General features: G+C 40.4%; 1 protein-coding gene across 1 annotated transcript in view; it reads left to right on the forward strand.

Annotated features, from left to right (window-relative positions):
* The first annotated feature begins 2122 nt into the window (after window positions 1-2122).
* The window catches only part of Ift43 (intraflagellar transport 43), an 86173-nt gene continuing 66142 nt past the window's right edge, over window positions 2123-22153 (forward strand). Inside the window, exons 1-2 of the mRNA XM_005390147.2 lie at window positions 2123-2229; window positions 4764-4856. Of these exons, the coding sequence (XP_005390204.1) occupies window positions 2176-2229; window positions 4764-4856 (147 nt within the window). The 5' untranslated portion in view covers window positions 2123-2175. The remainder of the gene's footprint in view (window positions 2230-4763; window positions 4857-22153) is intronic.

The raw sequence follows: 22153 nt of genomic DNA on the forward strand, positions 1-22153 counted from the left end.
AGCACTATGCTATAGAGTCTCTGGAATTTGAGAAATACTTTTGATGTTTACTAAGTGTTAAGCACTGTTCTAAACTCTGTGGATATATCAGTGAACAAAACAAACAAACAAAACCTTTGTGTTCAGTTTATATTTTAGACTCAGGGGTAGGACAGTGGGGGAGGCAATAAATACATAAATATGTAAGTTATGTAGTGTGGTAATAGGTATGTGTCAAGGAGAAAAATAAAACAGGGAAGGAGGATAGGGAGTACCTAGGTTGAGGGATGATTAAATTTAAAATACTGTGATTAGGGCCTTTGAGCTAAGGCTTGCTAGATGGGAGAGAAAATTATTAAAGCCCTACCCTTCTGGTATGTAGAGTCCACCTCAACCAAATCAGAACTCTAGAGATGGGACCCTGACATCTGGGTTTTTTAAACACACCTCTAATATGACACAGGTGCCCAGCAAGGTTTAGGAGCCTTACTGCAGGGCATCTCTCTGCCTAGGGCGAGTGCCATTCGCCTTTTGTTTTCAGGAAGTTGGAAGATAGGAGCATGAGGTTCCCGAAAGTGACTGTACAGTTGTAGTGGTGTATAGATGTGAGCTTGCAAGAAGTGGAAAAATCCAGAGATCAAACCCTCCTTCTTCATCTGGTACCAAGGGAGAAGGCAGCAAGGGACTCACTAGAGCCTGTGTCTCAGCTGTCTTAGATTTTTGGCAATGAATGTTTCTTCAGATTAAAATCTTAATAGAATATTCACGCTGAGAAGCAGTTAGTAAAGAACCTTAGAGGCAGTCTCTAAGATAGTACTTTTAGTACAAGGGAGGAAAGTGAGGCAGAAAAAGCACTTTGCCTTGGCTATCCAGTTGCTAGTAGAGCTGGGATATGAAGTCAACTCTTCTAACACCCAGGCCAATGGTCTTGCTGCCCCAAGGCAGGCTAACATTCAATCCTACCCAGTCAACATGAGGGATGATTGTTGAACTGTGTGTTTTACTGGGTATTTAAGAAATGTTTACCACCCAGTTTTAGGGACAGTACTTTCACTTCCAAGTCCAAGTTTACCCTGTGGCCGTCCACACCTTACCCTCAGCAGAGTGAGGATGTTGTTCACTTTTTTAAAAAAGCAAAAGGAAAAGCCACATAGCTTCAGGGCCATTAGCCAATCTTCTGTGGGCCCCAGGGACCCAGTGCCAGGGACCTGATCAGTGGTGACTTGAGAATCTTATATGGAATGAGTCTATGAAAACTGAGTTGGCTGCCCTATTAGGCTGGAAATTTGTGGGACATCTCCCTCTGCCAGCCTAAGAGAATGGCTGATGCCAGCAATCAGTGCCAGAGCAAAATCCATAGTAAAATCTGGTGTCAGAAGGGGCCCTGGCTCTGCCACTTAGCACTCAGGTGATTTTCCTCAAGTCACTTCTTTGCGCCTCACTGCGTTCAGTTTTAAATAGAGCTATTATTGCTACTTCCTGTGTGGGGTTGTTGAGAGTAAATATGATGTTGATCATTTATACTTATGAAAGTCACTACTACTCTGGTATTTGATGTTTTGGTTTAGCCCTTCAATAAATTTATTAAAGACAGAGGTTATATATATTGCATTTTCTGTAATTTATTATAAACCATTTATTACACCTGATCTCACCTGTAAAATGGAAACAATACTTTGCTTTCCATAAAGGTTGTTATGCCCCTCTCTTGAGCACTGGGAAGGCCCTCTGAATGTTGCAAAGATCTATGCAAATGGGAGAGATTGGGGCTGGGGATTTAGCTCAGTGGCAAAAGCACCTGCCTGGCAAGTGCAAGGTCATGAGTTTGATTCCTGGTACCGGAAGAAAAACAAAACAAAACAAAAAAAACAAATGGGAGAGATCAGTATAATTAACAGTAACACTTTGTATTCACAGATGTATTTAAGCAGACCTACAAATGCAGGCAGTTCCAAAGAACTAACGTATTTCATGGTCCCACAGGACAGTCTTAGCGGGTGTTCATATCTGGAGGCTTCTTGTATAAGTCAAGTAAAGCAAACTTAGGAAGAATTTGATTTAAATTGGATGGCGGCACTTATACTCTAGGAATAATGAGGCGGATCCTTTAAATCTTGAGACAGAAGGGCAAAGTCGTCGTCAAGGACGCGGCTGAGGTGCTTGGTTTCCAGGAAGTGACGTCAGGAGGCCTCGGAGATGGACGATGTGCTGGACTTGGGCGAGGAGCGGCGCCGGGGCTCGGCCACCTCCGTGAGGACAGATGTGGGGGGCTTGCGACCCAGGCTCGGCGGGTGGGGAGGACAGCCCCGCCGGCCCGGCTCCCCTGACTGCCTCTGCCCGACCCATTCGGGCGGTGGTGGGGCCGAGCGGCGCGGGGCTGAGGTGGCGAGGAGGCGGTCACTTCCGCTCCGCCCGCGGGGCTGGGCGCGAGGGGCACCGCCGCCCCTTTGCTTTCCCGAAAATCCTCGAAGAGTAGAAAACAGACCTTGTCCTCGTCGGCCCCTGGGATCTGGGAAATTTCGGAGCCTCTGTCCTTTCTTTTGAGCCGCAAAGGCGAACTCCTTCCGAACGGACAGATGTGAGAGACTGGAGCGGCCTCCGGTCCAGAGTCGCACTTGGCACCCATCCTAGCATTCATTTTCTACAAGTTCTTGCAAAAGCCGTTACGTTTTATGCACGGAAGAGAGGCAGCCAGGGACGGCCTTTCTTTCTAATCCCTGCGGGGAGGTGGGCATAACCTCATGTTCACACTTAAAAATCAAGACTCTGATTTATTACATGGGGTAGTGCTTAGGTGCTCAGGCCCTGAGGTCAGATGGAGCATAAAGCTGTTGGTAGGTTTAAAAAAAGTTATTTCTCCGAACCTCGGGGTCTTTATGCCAAGATTGGAGATGTTGCTTGGGATAATGCATATGAAGCATTTCACAGAGTACCTGGCATGTGCTGAGTTATCAGAAGAGGTCAGCTGTTATTGCCTAGAAGGCTGTGGTTCGTCCAAGAATATAGTCAGTAAATAACTAGCTTGACCCAATATCTAAATTCAGTTTTTTTTTTTTTTTTTTACTCCATCGCAACTCCCTTCAGGCCTTTTTAACTTTTAAAATTAGTTAAGATTGCAATCACTAAATGTTTGGACCACAGGGTAAGTGTTTAATTTCTATTCTGAAACTTCTTAAGTGTTTTGAAGTGGCCTGATAGCACTGGATGTCTTCCAAGGTACTAGAGAGGAGCCCCTCTCTGAGGGAGGTAGCAAGGACACAAGCAAATTGGTCTAGAAGAAAGCAGGCTGCTTGACTGAGGAGAAAGTTAGGTCCCCAGAGCTTTGTGATATGAAAACTTTTCTAGTACCTGGTGATAGGAGTGTAGTTCATTTATTCCTGAGGTGGAGATACTGTAGTGACTAAAACATCATGGAGTTTATGGCCTAGTAAGGGAAGATGGACATTAAATAGACTATATTTTTAAAATAGCTAAAATCAGGTGGTAAAGTGGTTTTCTACCTTGTGGATTTATACTAGTCAGAAAGTTTAAAAGCTTGAAATAGTTGGAAGTGATTCAAGAAGTCACCTGTAGGAAGCATTTAGAGACAAGATCATTGAATTTCGTTTTCGGGCAATCATCCTATATAGTATATGTTTTCATATCCCCCAATACTGTGATAAATGCAGGAGTACAACCATTGGTGAAGGGATGGAACTGTGTGCCTTGAGAAGAAAAGCAGTGCCTTGTTATCAGAAGGGTTGTTTCTGTTGTCCTTCAAACCTAAACCACTGGTGTTACAATTAAAACTATGAACCCCATGTAAGAGTTCTTATGCAGCTCTCTGGAAGCACCTCTTTCTGTCTTAGACCACCTTAAAACGAATTTTAGCAGGGCATAGGGAAAAGAACACAAGATTTGAAATCAGAAGAAGACTGCCCTTAGATCTCCGATGTCTGCTGCTTAATCACTTTTGTAGGCCTCAGTTTCCACCTTTGTAAAGTGGTGTAAGTCGCAGGCCTTGTCCATGTCATTGTGAGGGTCAAAATCATATTTAATGAGATGACAGTATGCTTATATCAATGCTGATATTTTTAAAAAGGAACCAACCAAAAACATATTTTTTGACATTCACTAGCATACCTCAGAGTTTGTTTTTGTGTTGGGAAGCATTTGAGACACAGAGTCTGTGCCTCAGGAGGCATTGGAAGATGTCTCCAAATGGTTCATTTGATGGCTCAGAATTTTGAAGTGCTCTCATTTTCAAAGGTGATGTCTCCACATTCTTGTAGTAGATGTCCCGTAGTCTGTAAATGCAAATCCAATTAGTATATTTATCAAAGCGAATGTATTTTTATTTCTCTGTCTCAGTTGCTGTGGAATTTTAGGAATTCTTTCCAGAAGTCTATTTGGTAACTATTTTCAGCTATAAATTTAGGCCTTCCTAAAGTCCTGCTTAAGAATATGGGATCCTTTACAACCCACATCTTTAAGCTGTGGCATGAGGTCTCTTCCCAGTCTAGAACCATTTCTAACTGCATTTCTTTGAGTAGAAAAGTGATTTTGCTTTTGTAATCCTATAGCTATTAAATGAAAACTGTGAATTTCTTATTGTCCTATCAAGTAGAAGTGACTAAAGTTACCTTGCTTGAAAGGTTTGGAACATTTTATATAAATGTATCCAAGTTACTCAAATCATATTCTCTACCATGTCATCCCAAATCCCGTCCTTGCTCACCTCGTAGTGGCTTGCATCGGCTTGTATCCATATAGTATCTTCAATGAACGTCCATCTGTCCTTACAGGGGGCAAAGATGGGTCGCCGAGCTCAAGTGGAGTCTACTCGGGCTGACAACCACTTCAGTGGGAAGAGTTCTTCATTCATTCTGACTGGAGAGGTAAGTGTTAAAAGGAAAAAAGAAATGTTCTTTAAGAGTTAGTGATTCCTTAATGAGCAAGGACTTTGTATTCCATATTTCTTTTGAGTTCCAGCCCTTCCTTGATTTGGGAATTCCCTTCCTGGATCTTATTAGCAACAAATGAAAGAAGAACATTTTTTTCCTTGAGGCCAGACTGGTTTCTATGCATTTCTTCATATTCTTAGGATAGAACTTTATATGTTTGCTGAAACAAGGAACCAGAAAGTTTCAAAATGCAGTAGAAATCCAGACTTTTATTTCTGCCAAGTAAATGCCAGGGAACGTAAGATTGGATTAGACCCCTGGATGTTTGTTCTCAGTGGTGACCTGCACTTTTTGCAGATTTTAGGCAGGAATGGGATCATTTCCTGGCCTTATTTTCCTGGAAATTTTTCTGAGTGGCCTGGAAGTACTGGAAATTATTTCGCTTCTTTGTGGAGGATGGGTAACCCTGATGAGCAATTCTTTTTTAATGCCAGGGTACTATTTTTGGCAGTTTACTCAAAGCCTCTTTCTATCTTGCTGTATCCATTAGGGAAAAAACTTGGCCTTTCATGAGTCAGGTTGAGCCGGGCACCGTTGCATGCCTGTAATCCCAGATGTTCAAGACACAGGCAGGAAGACTGCAAGTTTGAACCCAGCTTGGGCAACTTAGCAAGACCTTGTCTCAAAATTAAAAATAAAAAGGACTGAGGGGTAGCTCATGAGAGTGTGCTTGCCTAGCAAGTGTGATGCTCTCTCCCCCTGCTGGCTCTCCTCTTAACTTCTGCTTAAGGCTCCTTCTTCTCAGTTCCATTATATGGGCCCTGCTGCAGGATAGACCACATTATACGCTAAGTGACTTCTTACGTGTCTGTCCTGCCTGACAGTGTGTCCCCAGATAGTGGAGACCTGGCTTCTTGGTTGTTTAGCTCACTGGTGAATAATACACTAACGACAGATGAGGGGCCCATGCTGGGAAATGTAATGGGTCAGGCAGGTACATGAGCAAAAGACACAGACACTCTGTACTCACATCTCAAGTATGTAGGAATATTCTTCAGTCTCATAAGAAATAGGTTCACTGTTTCCTTAAGCTCTTTGTATGGCCCTATCAGTTACCTTTAATTCTCTACTTATTGTAGAAGTGTGGGTATGGAGAATCTTTAAGGAGCACAACACTAATTTTGTCATCAAGGTGCAAAAACATGGGTTGGTCAGACCTACGTTTATTCTTTAGGATATTTCTATTGACGAATTATTAATTTTAATTTTTATGAATTTATTATATTAATGAGTACTTAACAGGAAAAAATCACAAAATTTATTTCTGACTGGAGAGGTAAGTGTACTTAACAGGAAAAAATCACAAAATTTATTATTTATTGAATATAAAAAAGCATCAAAATTTTCAACATAGACTTTTTTTGGTGTACTAAGTCTAAAAAAGAACAACACAAATAAATTTTTATATGAAGTACAATGAAAATACCAATAACACATTACCAAAAAAATAATCTTTACTTCAGTTATTATACCTATGGCTGTCTGCACATATGACAAGAGCATGTGCGGTACACTTACTCTGACAGCACATGTGTTTTGCTTTCCTGGCCTTTTTGTAGGACATATTTGACATCTCAGTGGTCTTCCTGTATTGTCAGGAGGTTCTTACTATATTATACAGTGTATAGTTAACAGGAACATAAAATATCAATAAAATAAAATATTAAATTCTTAATACATATTGTGCATTTAGAATAGACATCAACATTTTCACATCACCTATGTACTTGCTTACAAAACCTAAAAGGTAACTCAAGCACTAAGTTCCTATATGAACTACAGTGAAAATAACAAAGAACTCTACCACAAAAATAAGTTTTGCCTCAGCTGTCACACCTAAGGCAGTCTTCACATGACAACTGCATTTTCTATGCATACATCTCACTTGCACTGATAGCATATGTGTTTAGCTTTTCTTTCCTGTGTAGCAGTTTTGTCACCTCTCTTGTCTTCCTGTTTTGTTTGGAGCTTCCTACTATATTGTGCAACATGCACGTAGCAGAGAAATAAGATATCAATAAAATAAAATATCAAATATGCAATGAATGCTTAGAGTAGACACCAACATTTTCACATCAGCTGTTTACTTGCCTAAAAAACCTAAAAGATAACAGAAAAATAAAAACCTATGTGAACTATAATGTAAACACAAACAAAAGTCTACCATAGAAATAAGCTTTGCTTCAACTGTCATACCCAAAGCAGTCTTCACATGTGACAACTGTGTGTTCCATAAATAAGTATCACTTACACTGTTAGCACATGTTTTGTTTTCCTGTACTTTCTTGTAGTACGCAGGTGACATCTTTTTTGTTTTCCTGTTGTCATAGTAGTCTTTGTGATGCTGTGCCTATGTGTTCACATAGGCACACCAGTGTGCCTTTCAGCTCACCAGTGTGCTCCATAATTTTTTTGTGTAATTCCCTGGGCAGAAACATTTTGTTTTTCTTCTGCTATAAATGATCTCTTATGAGCTCCAATCCCAATCCTTTAAGAAAATTTCTTTGTGATATTTCACACTTGTTATTTTCTTTGTAACCTAAGAAACTATACCGCACATGTTTAGGATTGAGCAAAACACAGCCATTGGCCAATGCTTTGTGTTTCAAGTGACATCACAGTTGCTGCGTAACTCATCAACAATATCTACTCTACCTTTGGTTTTGTTGTAGAATGTTTCCATCTCAGGCTTCTGTTTAGTCTAGGTTTTCCTATCAATATTTTCATCATGGAAGAAATGTTGATATCAGCAGTACCACTCTGTTTTTCTTTGCCACATATGAGGTCAATGTTACATCTTTCTGAAATACAAAGATTGTATTATATAATTCTCTGTTTTGAAATTACAACATTTCGTTTGGAATTTCTGCTCTGTTCCTGCATGCAGTACCTGTGCTGATCAGCTTGTGCTCTGTTAGCAAATGTAACATCAGTTGGAAAGTGGTAAACCAATCATTGAATGTCATGTTCCAATTAGTTTGAGTGATGGGAGCAACAAGTCTATTCACAGCACCATTTGGTTTATTACGTGAAAAAGGACCTGATGGCTGAGTTCCAAGATAAATATCTAAATTAAAAGCATAATAAGTCTTCACATCTACAAGGCACACATTTTTATGCCATATTTTGACCCATTGCTTTTCAATAAGTCTTTTACATTCCTGTGATCATCATGAGAAATCCCTGCTAAGTATAGCAGACCCACGAATGCTTTCAGTTCAGCTAGTGAAGTATCATAATAAGTACATTTTTGAATATGGCTGTTGGTGCATACAGAATGCAAGTTTTACTTACATTTTAACCTTGGTGTATTTTACACCATCTTGTAGCATTTTGTCTGTTACAATTTCCAGCATTGAATATGGCAGTACTGGCATTCTGCCCAATACCTTTCACCCCTGCCAAGATCCTCACGATATTTTCAAACCTAGTTCTGGCATTGGATGTTTCATTTGGTTGTGTGGCCATTTTGCAATATTTCAACTAGTCATATATGTCCTCACATTGCTTTTTTCTTTGTCATCTGAACTGAGGTCTGTTTTCCCCATGACTGTGTCAGTAGATTCTTGCTCCATTTCACTGTCCCAGGAACTTTGGATCACATGGCCAGTGTCAGAGTCATCATCATCATCATCATCATCATCATATACCTATACCACTCTTCTGTTATAAAAGCATGTATTTTACCGTAACGGATCATCTTCATCATCCGTGCATGAATGATCTAATGATTCACTTTTGACCTCCTCCAAAACTTGCAAATCTAGCTTTTCATGTGCCATTGTACTGAATCTTCTATCCCCCCAAATGAAAAAACTCTACTTTTTAAAGCAAATCCTGGAGTGGTATGGACCCTTTTTGATGCTCATGTAAACATATGTAAAACTGTTACACAGAGCATAAGGTAGGAAAAAATCCCTTTTTGCTACTTTTGTGGGCCAGGGATGTAGCTCAGTGCCATAAGGGCTTGCCTGGCAAGCCTAAGTTCATGAGTTTGATTCCTGGTTCTAAAATAAGATATATTGCTACTTTTGCATACATGCACACACCTTGCTATTCATCATACCAAGTGGGTAAACCCTTAGATTGCTTCCTGTATCCCTCAGGGAAAGGTACTGAGATGAACAGCTGGCTGTTTTTACGCTAAAGTACAAATTTACAGTCAAGTAAGGGATAGGACCACTGGACCCAGTTTTATGTTCCGAGGATGACAGCTGTGCTAGCACCCAAAACTGGCACCTGAGCATGGCCTCATTCCCTGGAAGATGCTAGGGAGTGTACTGGGAATGCAGGCCACAGACCTCCTCCATTACTTAGCCGAAGCTGGTTGATGCTATGGTGAATACAGAACCAGTACTGGCAGATCTCATATTTAAAGAAATGCTGGCAATCTAAAATGTTAGATGAAAGCAACAAGTTTTTAGAGGTTAGCAACCAATTATGAACATTAAATCACCATATGGGCAAGTTTGGGCCAAAAAGTTGTCAATTTGTTACTTTGGCCATGGTGCTCCCCCTATAGTACTTTTTACATTGTTCACACACCTGCCTCCCTTGTAAGATGCGAGCTTTTGGAAGGCAGGGTCTGTCGTAGTGCTAGGCACAGAAACAGATGTAGTTGCCATTGCCAGTGGGAGATGGGTGAAGTGCATGGTATGTGGTACAGTACACTGGAAAAGCTGAGGAAGAGTGTTAGAGGGTGGGGGTGGGCAGATAGTGCCCATGGGAGGCACAGTTATAGGGGATGGTGGCCTAAAGTGGGAAGGTAGTGAAAGAAGACCTATTAGACCCCATCTTGGATCTCAGGGACCTTGAACTGCAACAGTGTCTGTCTTTAAAGAGGAAATGTGGAAGCAAGTGACTGGGTTGCTGGCTGCTTTACAGTGTTTCATAGGGATCTAAGAGAACCCATCCTAACAGTAGAGGCTTTGCCCATTTATTCAGCAAACATTCCTCTAAGCTTATTGTGTGGCAGGCATCAATTTTAGAGTGTCATAGTTCACTTTGCCGTAATGGAACTTCCACTCCTGTGGTCCTGGGCAAACACAATGAAAAGCCTACTTAATTTCAAACAAGGTTATAAGCACCTATAGAGGGTTAGGTGAGTGAGTCTCTAATGGGCCAGGATGTCCAGAAATGAAGTGATTAGCCCTTGAAGCCTTAGTGACCCTCCTGCCAACTCAAGTCTGTGGTCAAGGTCATGGGCACTGTTCACCTGCCATCTCCTTCTCTGTCTCCCAGGTGCGAGTCAGGGAAGTGAAGATGTAACTCCATAGGCACAGAGTGGGAGGAATCTTTCCATCTTGCAGGAAGACCTACTTATTTTCCTGGGGACGTTTACCTGTTTTTTTGTTTTTGTTTTTGACTCTGGACCTCAGCATTTTTCTGGAAGAACTTAATGGCAAGTCCTTCTGTTCTTACCTAGCTGGTGCCCCTGAGAGCAAAATGCCCATCAGGCTTCCACCGTGGTCGCCTTCTCTTCCTGGGTTAATTGAGGTTTGAAGCAGTGAAGGCAGCCTCCCACGGGGCCAGATGCTCACTGTGCTGTGTGGGACTTTTTGGCTCTTTCTTTCTAAAATTAGAGCCCAAGACTTGTGTGTGTGCCCATTTACATTCCAGTTCTGAGTGTATTACTTGGTATATTTATTTTTGTCTTCTTGCTGACTTTATAGAATAAAGATAGCCATGAAAACATAAATGTAGGTACCTGGGAGCTGTCAGACAGAATAGAGTTCCTATAGTATTAAGGAATTTGCTTCAAATAAACAGCTGTTTTAAAGTTACTGGTGGAGTTGGGAGCCCTGGTAAAGGAGACACAGAATGCAAACTTGGCATCAGGAGACCAGTACTGGAGATCGGGCTCTGCTAACTGCTTGGGTCTTAAACAAATCCACTAACCTCTTGAATCAGTATCTGTCAAATGGTGATAACAATACCACTAGGCTCGTGGGGATTAAGTGAGGTATGCATTTGAAAGCACTTTAATAAATGGAAAAGCACTAGACAAGCATTCATTCAGTGTAGTAGTGAATGAATATTTGGTCAGTGCTTTGCTTATTAAAGGGCAGCACAGAAAGAGGATGTGAGCCAGGGTCTCTTTAAGAATTAATTTGGAAGCTTCTGCAGCAGTTGCTACTCATTTCTCCACATGTTAACCAGTAGCGATCCTGAGCTGAGTTTTTGTGCTTTCTGGTTGCTGTGGATATAACTTAAGAAGAATGTACCAGAAACCCCAGGCTGAAATCCTGGCTGTGGCACAAATTAACCCTCTGACTCCAAGCAAAACTTACTAAATCTCTGTAAGCCTCAGTTTCTTCATTGATAAAATAGGGGTAACAATATTATGTATTTCATAGGGTAGCTAGAAAGAAAAATGAGACAAGGTGTGTACAGCCCTTAACATAGTCTGGCATAAGTACTCAGTCTGTTGCTAACCATTACTGTCTCTAGAATTTGGGTTTTTTGTTTTATTCTGCATGAATCCTTTCTAAGTTGAAAGCTACAGTTAGCCTACAGTTGTTGTTTTGTGTGATTTTTACAAAGTTAGAATTTTTCAAAATTCAGTTAATGTTCAGAACTTGTTAAACATCACGCCAAAATCCAGATTTTGTGCTTCTCTTGAAAATCTTAAGTTCTGGCATAGTGGGAACGGTGGACTGACCTTTCCGCATGGCATAGCTGGCTGAAGCTGTTGGTGGTGCTTGTTTAATATGACAGCTCTTCCCAGTTCACCACTTCTTATATTAATGTACCTGGTCAGATGTACACCTTTGATCTGCCTGACTCCTACTTTTACTTCAGTTTAAGATTCCTACCCTTTTAGGGTATCAGTTTCAGGTATCTGTATCTGTTCCTGTTGAATCTGGTTAGATGCAACAGAAATTCAATTCCAGTGCTTAAATCAAACAGGACTTTTTGTTTTGTTTTTCAAGTAGTGAGGAGTCCAGTGGAAGGCAAAGTGCAGTGGGTGTAATTAATGGAGGCTGTCTTGTGTCACCTTAGCCTTCCACATTCTGCTCTGCCATCTGGAGCTTATGACTTTCGTTCTTATGGTTGCAAGATGGCTGATGATTGTGCGTGAATCAGATCTGCATTCTAGGAAGAAGAAAAAGGGACAGTTGTAGAGTTTAAGGTGCACGCCAATTCAGTGCGCCGCTTCTTATCAGGAAAACAGCTAGAGACATCACTAAGTAGACATCTTGTTTTTTCATAGGTTAGAACTGGGACTATCCTAACTTTTGAGGGAATTTCTAAGTGGGTCAGAATTAGGTCTTATACCCACCACTCTAAGTTTAGGGGAATTTTAGCTAGGGACAATACTATTCCATAACACCTGGGTTTCTTAGGGAGTGATGGCTATTGAGTAGGCAGTTCAAAGTGGACATGACTGTTTTTAAAAAATAGAATTTATACAAAGAGTTATTCTTTTTTTTTTAGTTTTACTGTTCTTTTTTTACATTAGATTTTATTGGTACATTTTGGATATACATAATGATCATATTTATCATAGAGAATTTGTACCTATACGTGATATAACTTGCTTTTCCCCCGATTCCTCCCTTTAACCCTTCCCCCTCCCCATTTACAAAGCTTTGTTTCCATGTTTTTCTTTTCTACTTTTTTTATTTTCCCTTCTTTTCGTTCCCCTTCCCCTTACTCTTGTTTCCCTCCCCATTTGAACATTTTCCCCCTATTTCAAATACCAACATTTCTCTCCAGTTTTTTGTTTCTGTTTTTTTTTGTCTTTTTGAGACAGGATCTCACTATGCAGTTCAGGCTGGCCTTGAGCTCACTTTGTAGCCCAGGCTAGTCTTCAACTTGCAACAGTCCTCCTGCCACAGCGTCCTGAGTGCTGGGATTACAGGCATGCACCACCACGCCTGGCTTCTCTTCAGCTTTTAAATCACAGTTGTCTGGAGTTTGGTGAAAATATCATCTGCCCAGGGTTCCAGGATAGCCGAGTGAATTGCCCATGTGAGCTCTCCTTGCTTTATTTCTTTATTCCCTTGCTAGTTCATAACTGCTCAGGACTTTGACTATAGGATACCTGTGGCTCAGTCCAAGTAATTAAACTGTTCCTCTCAGTTTGAGAGAAAAACAGAAGGTCTCTTGTTTAATCATTCTATACATTTCAGAGAACTTAACTGTCTAATATTACTGAATTACCAGGAAGATGAGAGATCTTTGTGTCATGTTACTTACTAGCTTAGAGATGATTGGAGTTGTGTCAAGTTCAAGGGTTGTTGTGGTGATCATAGTGGATGCTGCATGTAAAGTACTTAGCATGGTTTCCAGTACATGGAAATTCCCCAAGAAACAGTAAACACTAAGAAAGCTTACATTACTATCTTTGTGTGGGGGTGGGTACCATCACCAATTAGGTTGGGATCACCAGAAGTATAATTCAGTTAGCAATTGGAGTTGGCGATAATTCAAGTTATTGACAAGTTTGCTGGAAGACAGTTTTGAAATGTACATGTCTACATATCTATGATATAAAACTTTCTCTGGGGAGAGCAGTCTGAGAATTAAGCAGGATTTCTTTCCCTGAACAAGAGATTTTGTTGATTCAAGTGCTCTTATTTAGCTCCTTCAAGAAAAGATCCACTTTTCTGCCATAAAGTTATGTTATACTGAGTGTAGGCAAAAGTAATTTTTGACAAAAACCTCTCCACGGCTGGCTTGTCCTTTGAAGAAGCATTTCTTGCTTGGTTCTAGACCTCTTTTTGACTTAGCTTTTATTTTGTAGATTGTCTCTTTATTAACAATAATAACCATAGCCTACATTGGAACAATGGCTGCCTGTCCATTAATCAGATAAAACATCCTAGTTAAGCCTCATGAGAGTTCATGAAGTAGGTACGGTTGCCATCTTATTTCACCTGGGAGAATATTGGGACTTGGAAAGGTTAGGTAACTCCTCTAGGGTCACTCAGCTACTCTGACTCTAGCCAGGTGCCTAGCTACCACCTGACGTCTCCTTCCTGCTCCAAAGGTGGACACACAGGCCTCCTCATGGAGAAGAGGCTTTGGGCTTATTCTCTTGGAATCTTTTGCAGTGAGAGTGAGTTCTCACTTGTTCGCCCTTATTCGTTCAGTTGTTGAGAGCAGCGTTGGAGTCACAGCTGTTCCTTCTCTCTCCGTGCCCTCGGTGTTCCTCCAAGGACGCAGAACTGAAAGTTAGCCAGATTCTCTCCCAGGAATCTGAGAAATGCTGCTGGACTCATGTTCCCAAATTAGGCCAATTTCCTCATCCCCCGGCGGCCTCACTTAGCCGGAGCTCCCTTGGCACTTTTCATTACGTCTCTCACCCTCCTCCTGTTCCCTGACTGGTCTGGCAGCCGGGCAGTTATTTGCAGCCCAATAGGGTTATCTGCTGACCCTTTTTGGTGACATTTTTCTTCTTTCTCACAAAAGTAACTCTCTCGATTGGTCACATTTTTCAGCCTTTTTCGTAGCCCCTCTCCAATCAGCCAGATTGAATGATGCCTCTGATAATGTTGCTGAAGAGGGATGCAGATAATTTGATATGGAGCTTTTCACAAGGCATGTGTTTTCCACACTTCATATTTACATCATGCTTTGCATGCTTCAGTTTTGAACTCTCCCTCGGGGTATGCAGATGTACATCTCTGACCCACCCCTGGGGCAGCTGCTGTGTGGGAGGGAATATGATGTCAGGGTAGAACCTGCAGTTCTAAGTCAGCATCTCCAGGGCCTCTAGTGCGGCTCGTGGCTCTGGCACGGACGTTCTTAGTGCCCTAGGACAATGCACTTTCTCACTGGTGTCCTCCCTGTACCAAGATGAAAGTTTATGCTTATAGAGCACTTTAAGATTCCCTTCTTCATTTTTGGCAAGGGTTAAATGAGAAATGGGCATTGAGAGCTTAGTCCACAGTGCCTGTAAGCCAGCTATTGTTGTCATTATCTACGTAACCTGAGAAGTGGAAAAAGATTATCATCCTCTGTCTAATCCCAGATCTGCCAAATAGAAAGTGTATCTCCTGGCAAGTTACCTAACTACTCTTAAGCCTGTTTCCTCATTGCTGATTGGAGTATAGTACATATAGAGTTGTTGGAGGATTAAGTGAGAGAAGGTATAAACTCAAGAGCAGTGCCCAACACATGCCAATTATTATTGTCATTACATCATAGGAAAATTAGAATGTGTGATCAGTTTATCCTAAATTTGCAGTTCTATTCAAGATACAGAAATATTCATATTTCATAGAACTAACTGGTCCTTGAGACAGAGAAACATTTGGATGAAGAATCCCTCTGCTGAGGATTCTTTGTGCCACTGAGACCTGTATTATTTGTCTTCTCTGTCAGTTTATCTGCCTGTGCCATCAACTCATTTTTCTACCCATCTATTTCCATCTTGAAACCCAGTCCTCTGAATAGGTTGGCAGTCTTTCCAAGGAATAATCCTTAATTGCTGACATATCCTTTTGTTGTGCTGGGGACATATGAGAAGAAAACGAGGGAAGGAGTGACCTTGGTGAGCTCAGTGACCTTGGGTGAAAGGTGACATTCATCCATTCACTTACGAAATTGATTGAGAGCTTTCTATGTGCCTAGTGTTGTGTTTGCAAAGGTAGCATTCAGTGATAAACCAGACATGTACTTTTCCTTCTCGAACCTTGTCTAGGAGCCTATAGAGAAGTAAGTGCCAGGTAGCGGGATAAGGGAATACTGATAGTGTGTCCCTTTTGCTCTCACACATCCAGAAAGGGGTCCCAGGAAGAAACCATGTTTGAGCTGAAACGTGAAGGATAAGTAGAAGTTAACCAACAGAGGAGTGGGCAAGGAATATTCCAAGTAGAGCGATGAGCATGTGCCACATTCTGGAGGCGAGGGAGGAAGCGTGACAAGTAGGAGCAGTAGACTGTACAGGTGATGGAGTGTGGTCATCAGTGACTTTGCATTCAAAACCAGTCTCTTTGCCATTACACTTTGCTCTGTTTGTGTTTGCTGGTCGAGAAGACCTCTGAGGTATGCTCATGGATTGCAGTCCTAATGTAGTATTGGAATTTGGTGTGCTTGGCACAGAGCCACACATTGGATGGGTTCTTAGTGAATACTTGTTGAAAGAATCCAGTAAATAGTTTGTGACATGTGTACACTCCTTACAAAATGTGAAAGGCCTTGCTGCCTCTTTTTCCCTCTGAGTGAACTTGCCTTTGGTTTTCTTTCTTTGTCCCTTGAATCCACTGCTGCCTCAGTACTAGCGATTAGACCCAGGCCAGGGTCCTTGCCCTGACCCACACCCCTTTAAAATTGAGACGTGGACTAACAAAGTCACTCAGTTGCCCAGGATGGGCTTGAACTTGTGATCCTCCTCGCAGACCCTGTTCTCTTTTTCCTATATCTCTTTCTGTCTTTTTCCCTTAACCAATGACAATGGAGAACTCAATACTCCGTAATCTTTTTTTCCCATCCATTAAATATATTTTTATTGATGTATTTATAAGTAAAATTTTATTCATTCACTTATTTAACATATATTTGACATTTGCTAATATAAAAATGACCAAGGTCACTTCATATTCTAGTTAAGGAACCACACATTTAGACAAATAATTAAAATACTGAAATGTATCAGAAATGGGAATGTAGCTGGAACTATTAACTTTGCCCTCGCGTTAGGAAAGACTTCAAAAAGGAGGCAAGGGAATCTTGGAGTGGATGGAGATGAACGAATAGGAATTTGCTAATGAGAAGGAAAGGCAAAAAGGCAGCAGGGAGAGAAGGTAGCAACCAGACCCCACAAACATTAACATTAAATCCAACAGTCCACCTGAACCCACTGGCCAGTGGCCTACATTTAGCAGAGACCAGAGGGTTGATTGCATTTCCATCAACCAGTGGGAGCTAGAACATCCTTGCTTTGGACAGTAACCACGGTCTAGGGTGAACAGACATAGGGGTCTCTGATGCAAAGAGGGTACCTACAAAATCCATAGTCTCTAAAGCTACGTGGAGAAAATCATTAAGTGGCAACTGCTTCAAAGCTGGGGATATAGCTCAGTGGCACAGTGTTTGCCTGGCGAGCATGAGGCCCTGAGTTCAATTTCCAGTACAAAACAAACAAACAAACCAACCACAGATTGGCAGAATGAATCAAGAACAAAACCCAATGGTATACTGCTTACAAGAGACATATTTAACCCAAAAAAGAAACTCAGTCTAAAAGTCAAAAGATAAAAAACAATATTCCATACAATGGGAAGCCCAAAAAAAACAGGTGCCGTTATTCTGTATTAAAACAAAGTGGACTTCAAGGCAAAACTGATCAAAAGAGGAAAAGAAGGTCACTACATATTGGTTAAGGGAACAATCCAACAGAAAGAGATAACAATTATTAGCATTTATATACCAAATAGCAGTGTACCCAACTACATAAGATAAGTACTGTTGGACATAAAAGACCAGATAAACATAAACAGGGCCAGTGATATGGCTCAATGGCAGAGCGCCTGCCTCGCAAGCGAGAGGTGCTGAGTTCAATCCCCATTACCCCCCCCAAAAAAAAACCAACAACAGATAAACATAAACAATTACAGTGCCCAACTAAGGACTTAATACCCACTAACCGAAATAGACAGATCAGCTGGACAGAAAGTCAACAAAAAATGCCGAGTGAAAATATTTGAACAAATAGACTTAAAAGATATCTATACAGTGTTCCACCCAACAATAGAAGAATAATCATGGAGCATTCTCCAAAATAGACCACATACTAGTCGATAAAGCAAGGGTAAGTAAATGTAAAAGATTGAAATTTAATATGCATATTAGCAGATCATAATGCGATGAAACTAAAAATCAACAACAAAAGAAAACAAATTAGGCAAATGTGTGGAAACTATATAATACCATATTAAGTAAACAGTGGATTACAGAAGAAATCAAGGAAGAAATAAGACGCTTTCTAAGAACTAAACAGTAATCCCATATAACAGAATTTATGGGACACAATAAAAATAGTCTTAAGAGGGAATATTATACCTGTGAATGTCCACTCACAAAAGCAGAGCAAGTCCAGGTAAATCCTATAAATGCAACTCAAGGTCCTAGAAAAATAAGAACAATTAAAAACGCAAAGCTAGCACAACGAAGAAAATTATAAAGATCAGATGAAAGTGGACCAAATCTGTGCAAAAAAACAGTGTATCAAAGAGTTGGTTCTTCAGAAGAATAGAAAATAGAAAATGTCCTTAATAGTTAATAATTATGTTACACTGAGTAAGAAACCCCCACCTAAATTGGCTCAGCACAGTTCTGGGTGTGGTAGCCCCACCACAGGGAGGAGTGTTGCTAGAATGGTATAAAAGGGAAACTAAGAAGCAAGGATTGCTTCTGTTTCTTCTGAGGAGCTCCAGTATTTACTTTCACCCTGAACATTATCTCCTGGGTCCCAGCACAGAACCTTCAGCCTTCCATCACAGATCCTTCACTCTCCTGTTATGGACTTGCACAGGACACTAAGTGAGCTACAGGCCTTCAACTGCACTCTTTGGATCCCTCATACAGACCTTTTGCCCTCTTCCACATCTGGCTCTGTGGGTGGCCATTGGAAGTCAGTCTTGTAAATTTTTATATATTTGTGTATCTTACATTAAATCTGTTTTCTAGTAAGCACTGACTGATACAGTGCCTTAGCCAGTCTAACCAAAAATGGAAGGAAAAGACCCAAATCAGTGCAACTAGAAATGATAAATGTAAAATCACAGCTAGTGCTGCTGGGGAAAAAAAAAGATTATTAACAACTACTTTGTAAATCTGTATGCCAGTAAGTGGGAGAATTCAAAAGATATGGACAGCTTCCTAGATGTGTATGAATTACCAAGACTGAACCAAGAAGATTTAAAAACTCTGAATAATCCACTAATTGGCAATGTAATTGAATCAGTAATTAAAAAAAAAAAGCCTACTGACTAAAACAGGCCCAGGTGTGGTTGGACTCATTGCTGAATTCTACAAAAACTTCAGGGGGGTTATAACACTAATACTTCTCACCTGCTTTAATGGCATTGAAAGGGAAGGAGCTGCCATTACCCTGATTCCAAAATCAGATGAGGACTTAATAAAAAAGAATTATAGACTAATCTCTTTAATTAATACAGATGCAAAAATCCTCAACAAGATTCTAGCTAACAGAATACAGTGAATCATCAAAAAAGATCAAACATCGGGGCTGGGGATTTAGCTCAGCGGCAAAGCGCCTGCCTGGCAAGCGCAAGGTCGTGAGTTCGGTTCCTGGTACCGGAGAAAAACCAAAAAAAAAAGATCAAACATCATGACCAAGTAGGGTTCACCCCAGGGATGCAAGGATGGCTCAACATACACAAATCAGCAAAAAGCAGAAAGGATAAAATCACATGATCATCTCAATAGATGCAGAAAAGCCTTTGACAAAATCCAACATCCTTTCATAAAAACATTGAAGAAATAGGCCTAGAAGGACCTTATCTCAATCTGATAAAAGCCATTTATGATAAACCTACTGCCAACATACTAAAGGGGAGGGGACTGAAAGCTTTTCCTGTGAAATCAGGAATATAACAAGGGTGTCTGCTACTTCCCCTCCTGTTAAACATAGTACTTGGGACAATTAGGCAAGAAAAAGAAAAGGGATATATATATAGGAAAGGAAGGCATCAAATTATCATTATTGCAAATGGTACAGTTCTCTACATACAAGACCCAAGAAAATTCACTGAAAAATTCTTACAATTAATAACCAAATTTGGCAGGATACAAAATCATACAAAAATAAATAGTATTCCTGTACAATAATAATGAGCCCACTGAGAAAGAAATTTGGAAAAAGTACCATTCACAGTAGCATCAAGAAAAGTTATATCATCAAGAAATTAATGCAGTAGGGCCAGAGATATAGCTCAGTGGCACCATGCCTGCCTGGCAAACGTGAGGTCCTGAGTTCAATTCCCTGTACAAAAAAAAAAAAAAAAATTTAAGTAAAACCCTTATACAATAAAAACTATAATACTCTAAAAAAAAATTGCAAAAGACATCACAATTTGGAAAGATATGTTTATGGATAGGTAGAAACAGTGTAGTCGAAATGGTCATACTTCCAAATTGATATACAGATTTAATGCAGTCAAACAGGAATGGAGATAGTAGACACCCTTGTTATATTCCTGATTTCACAGGAATCAAAATAACAGTAGCTTTCCTCACAGAACTAGAGAAAACAGTCCTAAAATTCATATGGAACTAGAAGAGACCTACCATAGCAAAAGCAATCCTGGGTAACAGAGAAAGTAGAAGGCATCACAATCTTGTACTTAAAGTTATAGTACAAAGCTGCAGTGATAAAAACAGCATGATACTGGCAGAAAAGCAGGCATGGATCGATGGAACAGAATGTAGAAAGTGGAAAAAGTCCCAAGCTCATTGAATTATTTGATCTTTGACACAGGAAAAAAACATACTTTGGAGGAAAGATAGCCTCTTTAACAAACAAATGGTGTTGGGAAAACTGTCCACTCACATGCAGAAAATAGAATCTAGACTCATGTCTCTGATCATGCGTTAAACTAAACTCAAAATGGATCAAAGAATTAAATGTTAGAACATTTAACCTGATGGAAGATAAAATAGGTAAATTCTTGAAGGCATAGGCATAGGCAAGGACTTCTTGAACTGAACCCCATTTGCACAGGAAATGGTACCAAGAATCAACAAATGGGATCTTACAAAATTAAAAGACATCTGCAAAGCAAGAGAAACAACCAACACAGTGAAAAGACAACCTACAGAATGGGAAAAAAATTCTGCTAGCTGTTCTGTAGATAGAGGAGTAATATCTAAAATATGTAAAAAACTAAAAAAAATTAGACCCCCCCCTCAAATTAAAGACCTAATAAAAAAAATGGCCCAGTGAAATGAATAAACACTCATGGAAGAAGTACAAATGGTCAATAAATACATGAAGAAATGCTCAGCATTGCTGGCTATTAGAGAAATCTAATTTAAAACAATACTGAGATTCCATCTTGCCTGGAAAGAGTAGCCATCTTCAAGAATCAACAATAACAAAAAAGAACCCTTCTGTGTTGTTGGTGGGAATGTAAACTAGTACAACTACTATGGAAATCAGTTTGGAGAGCCTTCAAAAAACTGACACTATAAATTCCATTTGATCCATCTTGAGCGGGGAGAGGGACAAGGAAGGTGGATGAAAAGAGGAAATAAGATGTGTTAGGTACATACACCAACTCCCCACCAGGAATGTAAACATTATGTACTGTAAACTTTTACTAGTAAACATTTTTCTAAAAAATCAAAAAATACTTAAAGCAGCGTCCCTTAGCCGTCTTAAGCACTGATACAGGGTAAGCACATGGTTAGCCTGACCCAGGTTCAAGAGGAAGTGTAAAGAGGGAGTGAAGCATAATATACTAGACCTTGGGAGTAAGCTACGGTGATAGGGAAGGAAGTGGCATCCAGTCCAGGAGTCTGATGTTTTTATGTCATGGGGGACAACTTAGTGTGTTTGGAGCACAGACTTTCCATTTCAGGTAGAAAAATTGGGCTCTGTTTTATATGTTATGGGGAGCCCACAAAGATCTTACAGCAGTGAATGACACTATTGGCTTTGTTTCCTGGGAAGAACGTGCCGGCAGCTACATTGAATGGTGTCGAACGGGAGAGCTTGATAGAAGAGAGCTCAACAGGCGGCAGTTGAGCAGTCAGGAGAGATAACGGGGCACAAACCAAGGCAGTGTTCCAAACTTCAGGCATTCCCAGACTGTTTTGTACAGTCTTTGTATTCACATACCACTCATATTATTATTAACTTAAAAAAAATCAACTCTTCTTTTATACTTTAATACATTTATTTTTAAAAAGAAACTTTATCAGTGACGTTATAGCCTATGATAGTTTGCTATTTCAGTGATGGCACCGTCCCAAGTTATAACCGGGGTTTGCCAAAGCAGCACAGTGACTGGTATTTAAAGGGTCACCGAGCTGTGAGGTTAAACATGTGATGAATCATTTATGTAAATATTGACTTTGTTTAGAACAATGAGACTATTAGTTGTGGAGAGACAACCAGGTGCCCAGAGTTTTGATCAGTGTGTGCTCAGTCAGTTGCTAGAGACGAGTGAGGAAGAGAAGACAGTTGGTGTAGCTGAATTTCAGAAGAAATGTTGTGTAACAAATTTGGAAGAGTGACAATCTGGAGGAATTGGAAG

The sequence above is a fragment of the Chinchilla lanigera genome, unplaced genomic scaffold, assembly GCF_000276665.1.
Source record: "Chinchilla lanigera isolate Chin_1 unplaced genomic scaffold, ChiLan1.0 scaffold00037, whole genome shotgun sequence".
Classification (NCBI taxonomy): Eukaryota; Metazoa; Chordata; class Mammalia; order Rodentia; family Chinchillidae; genus Chinchilla; species Chinchilla lanigera.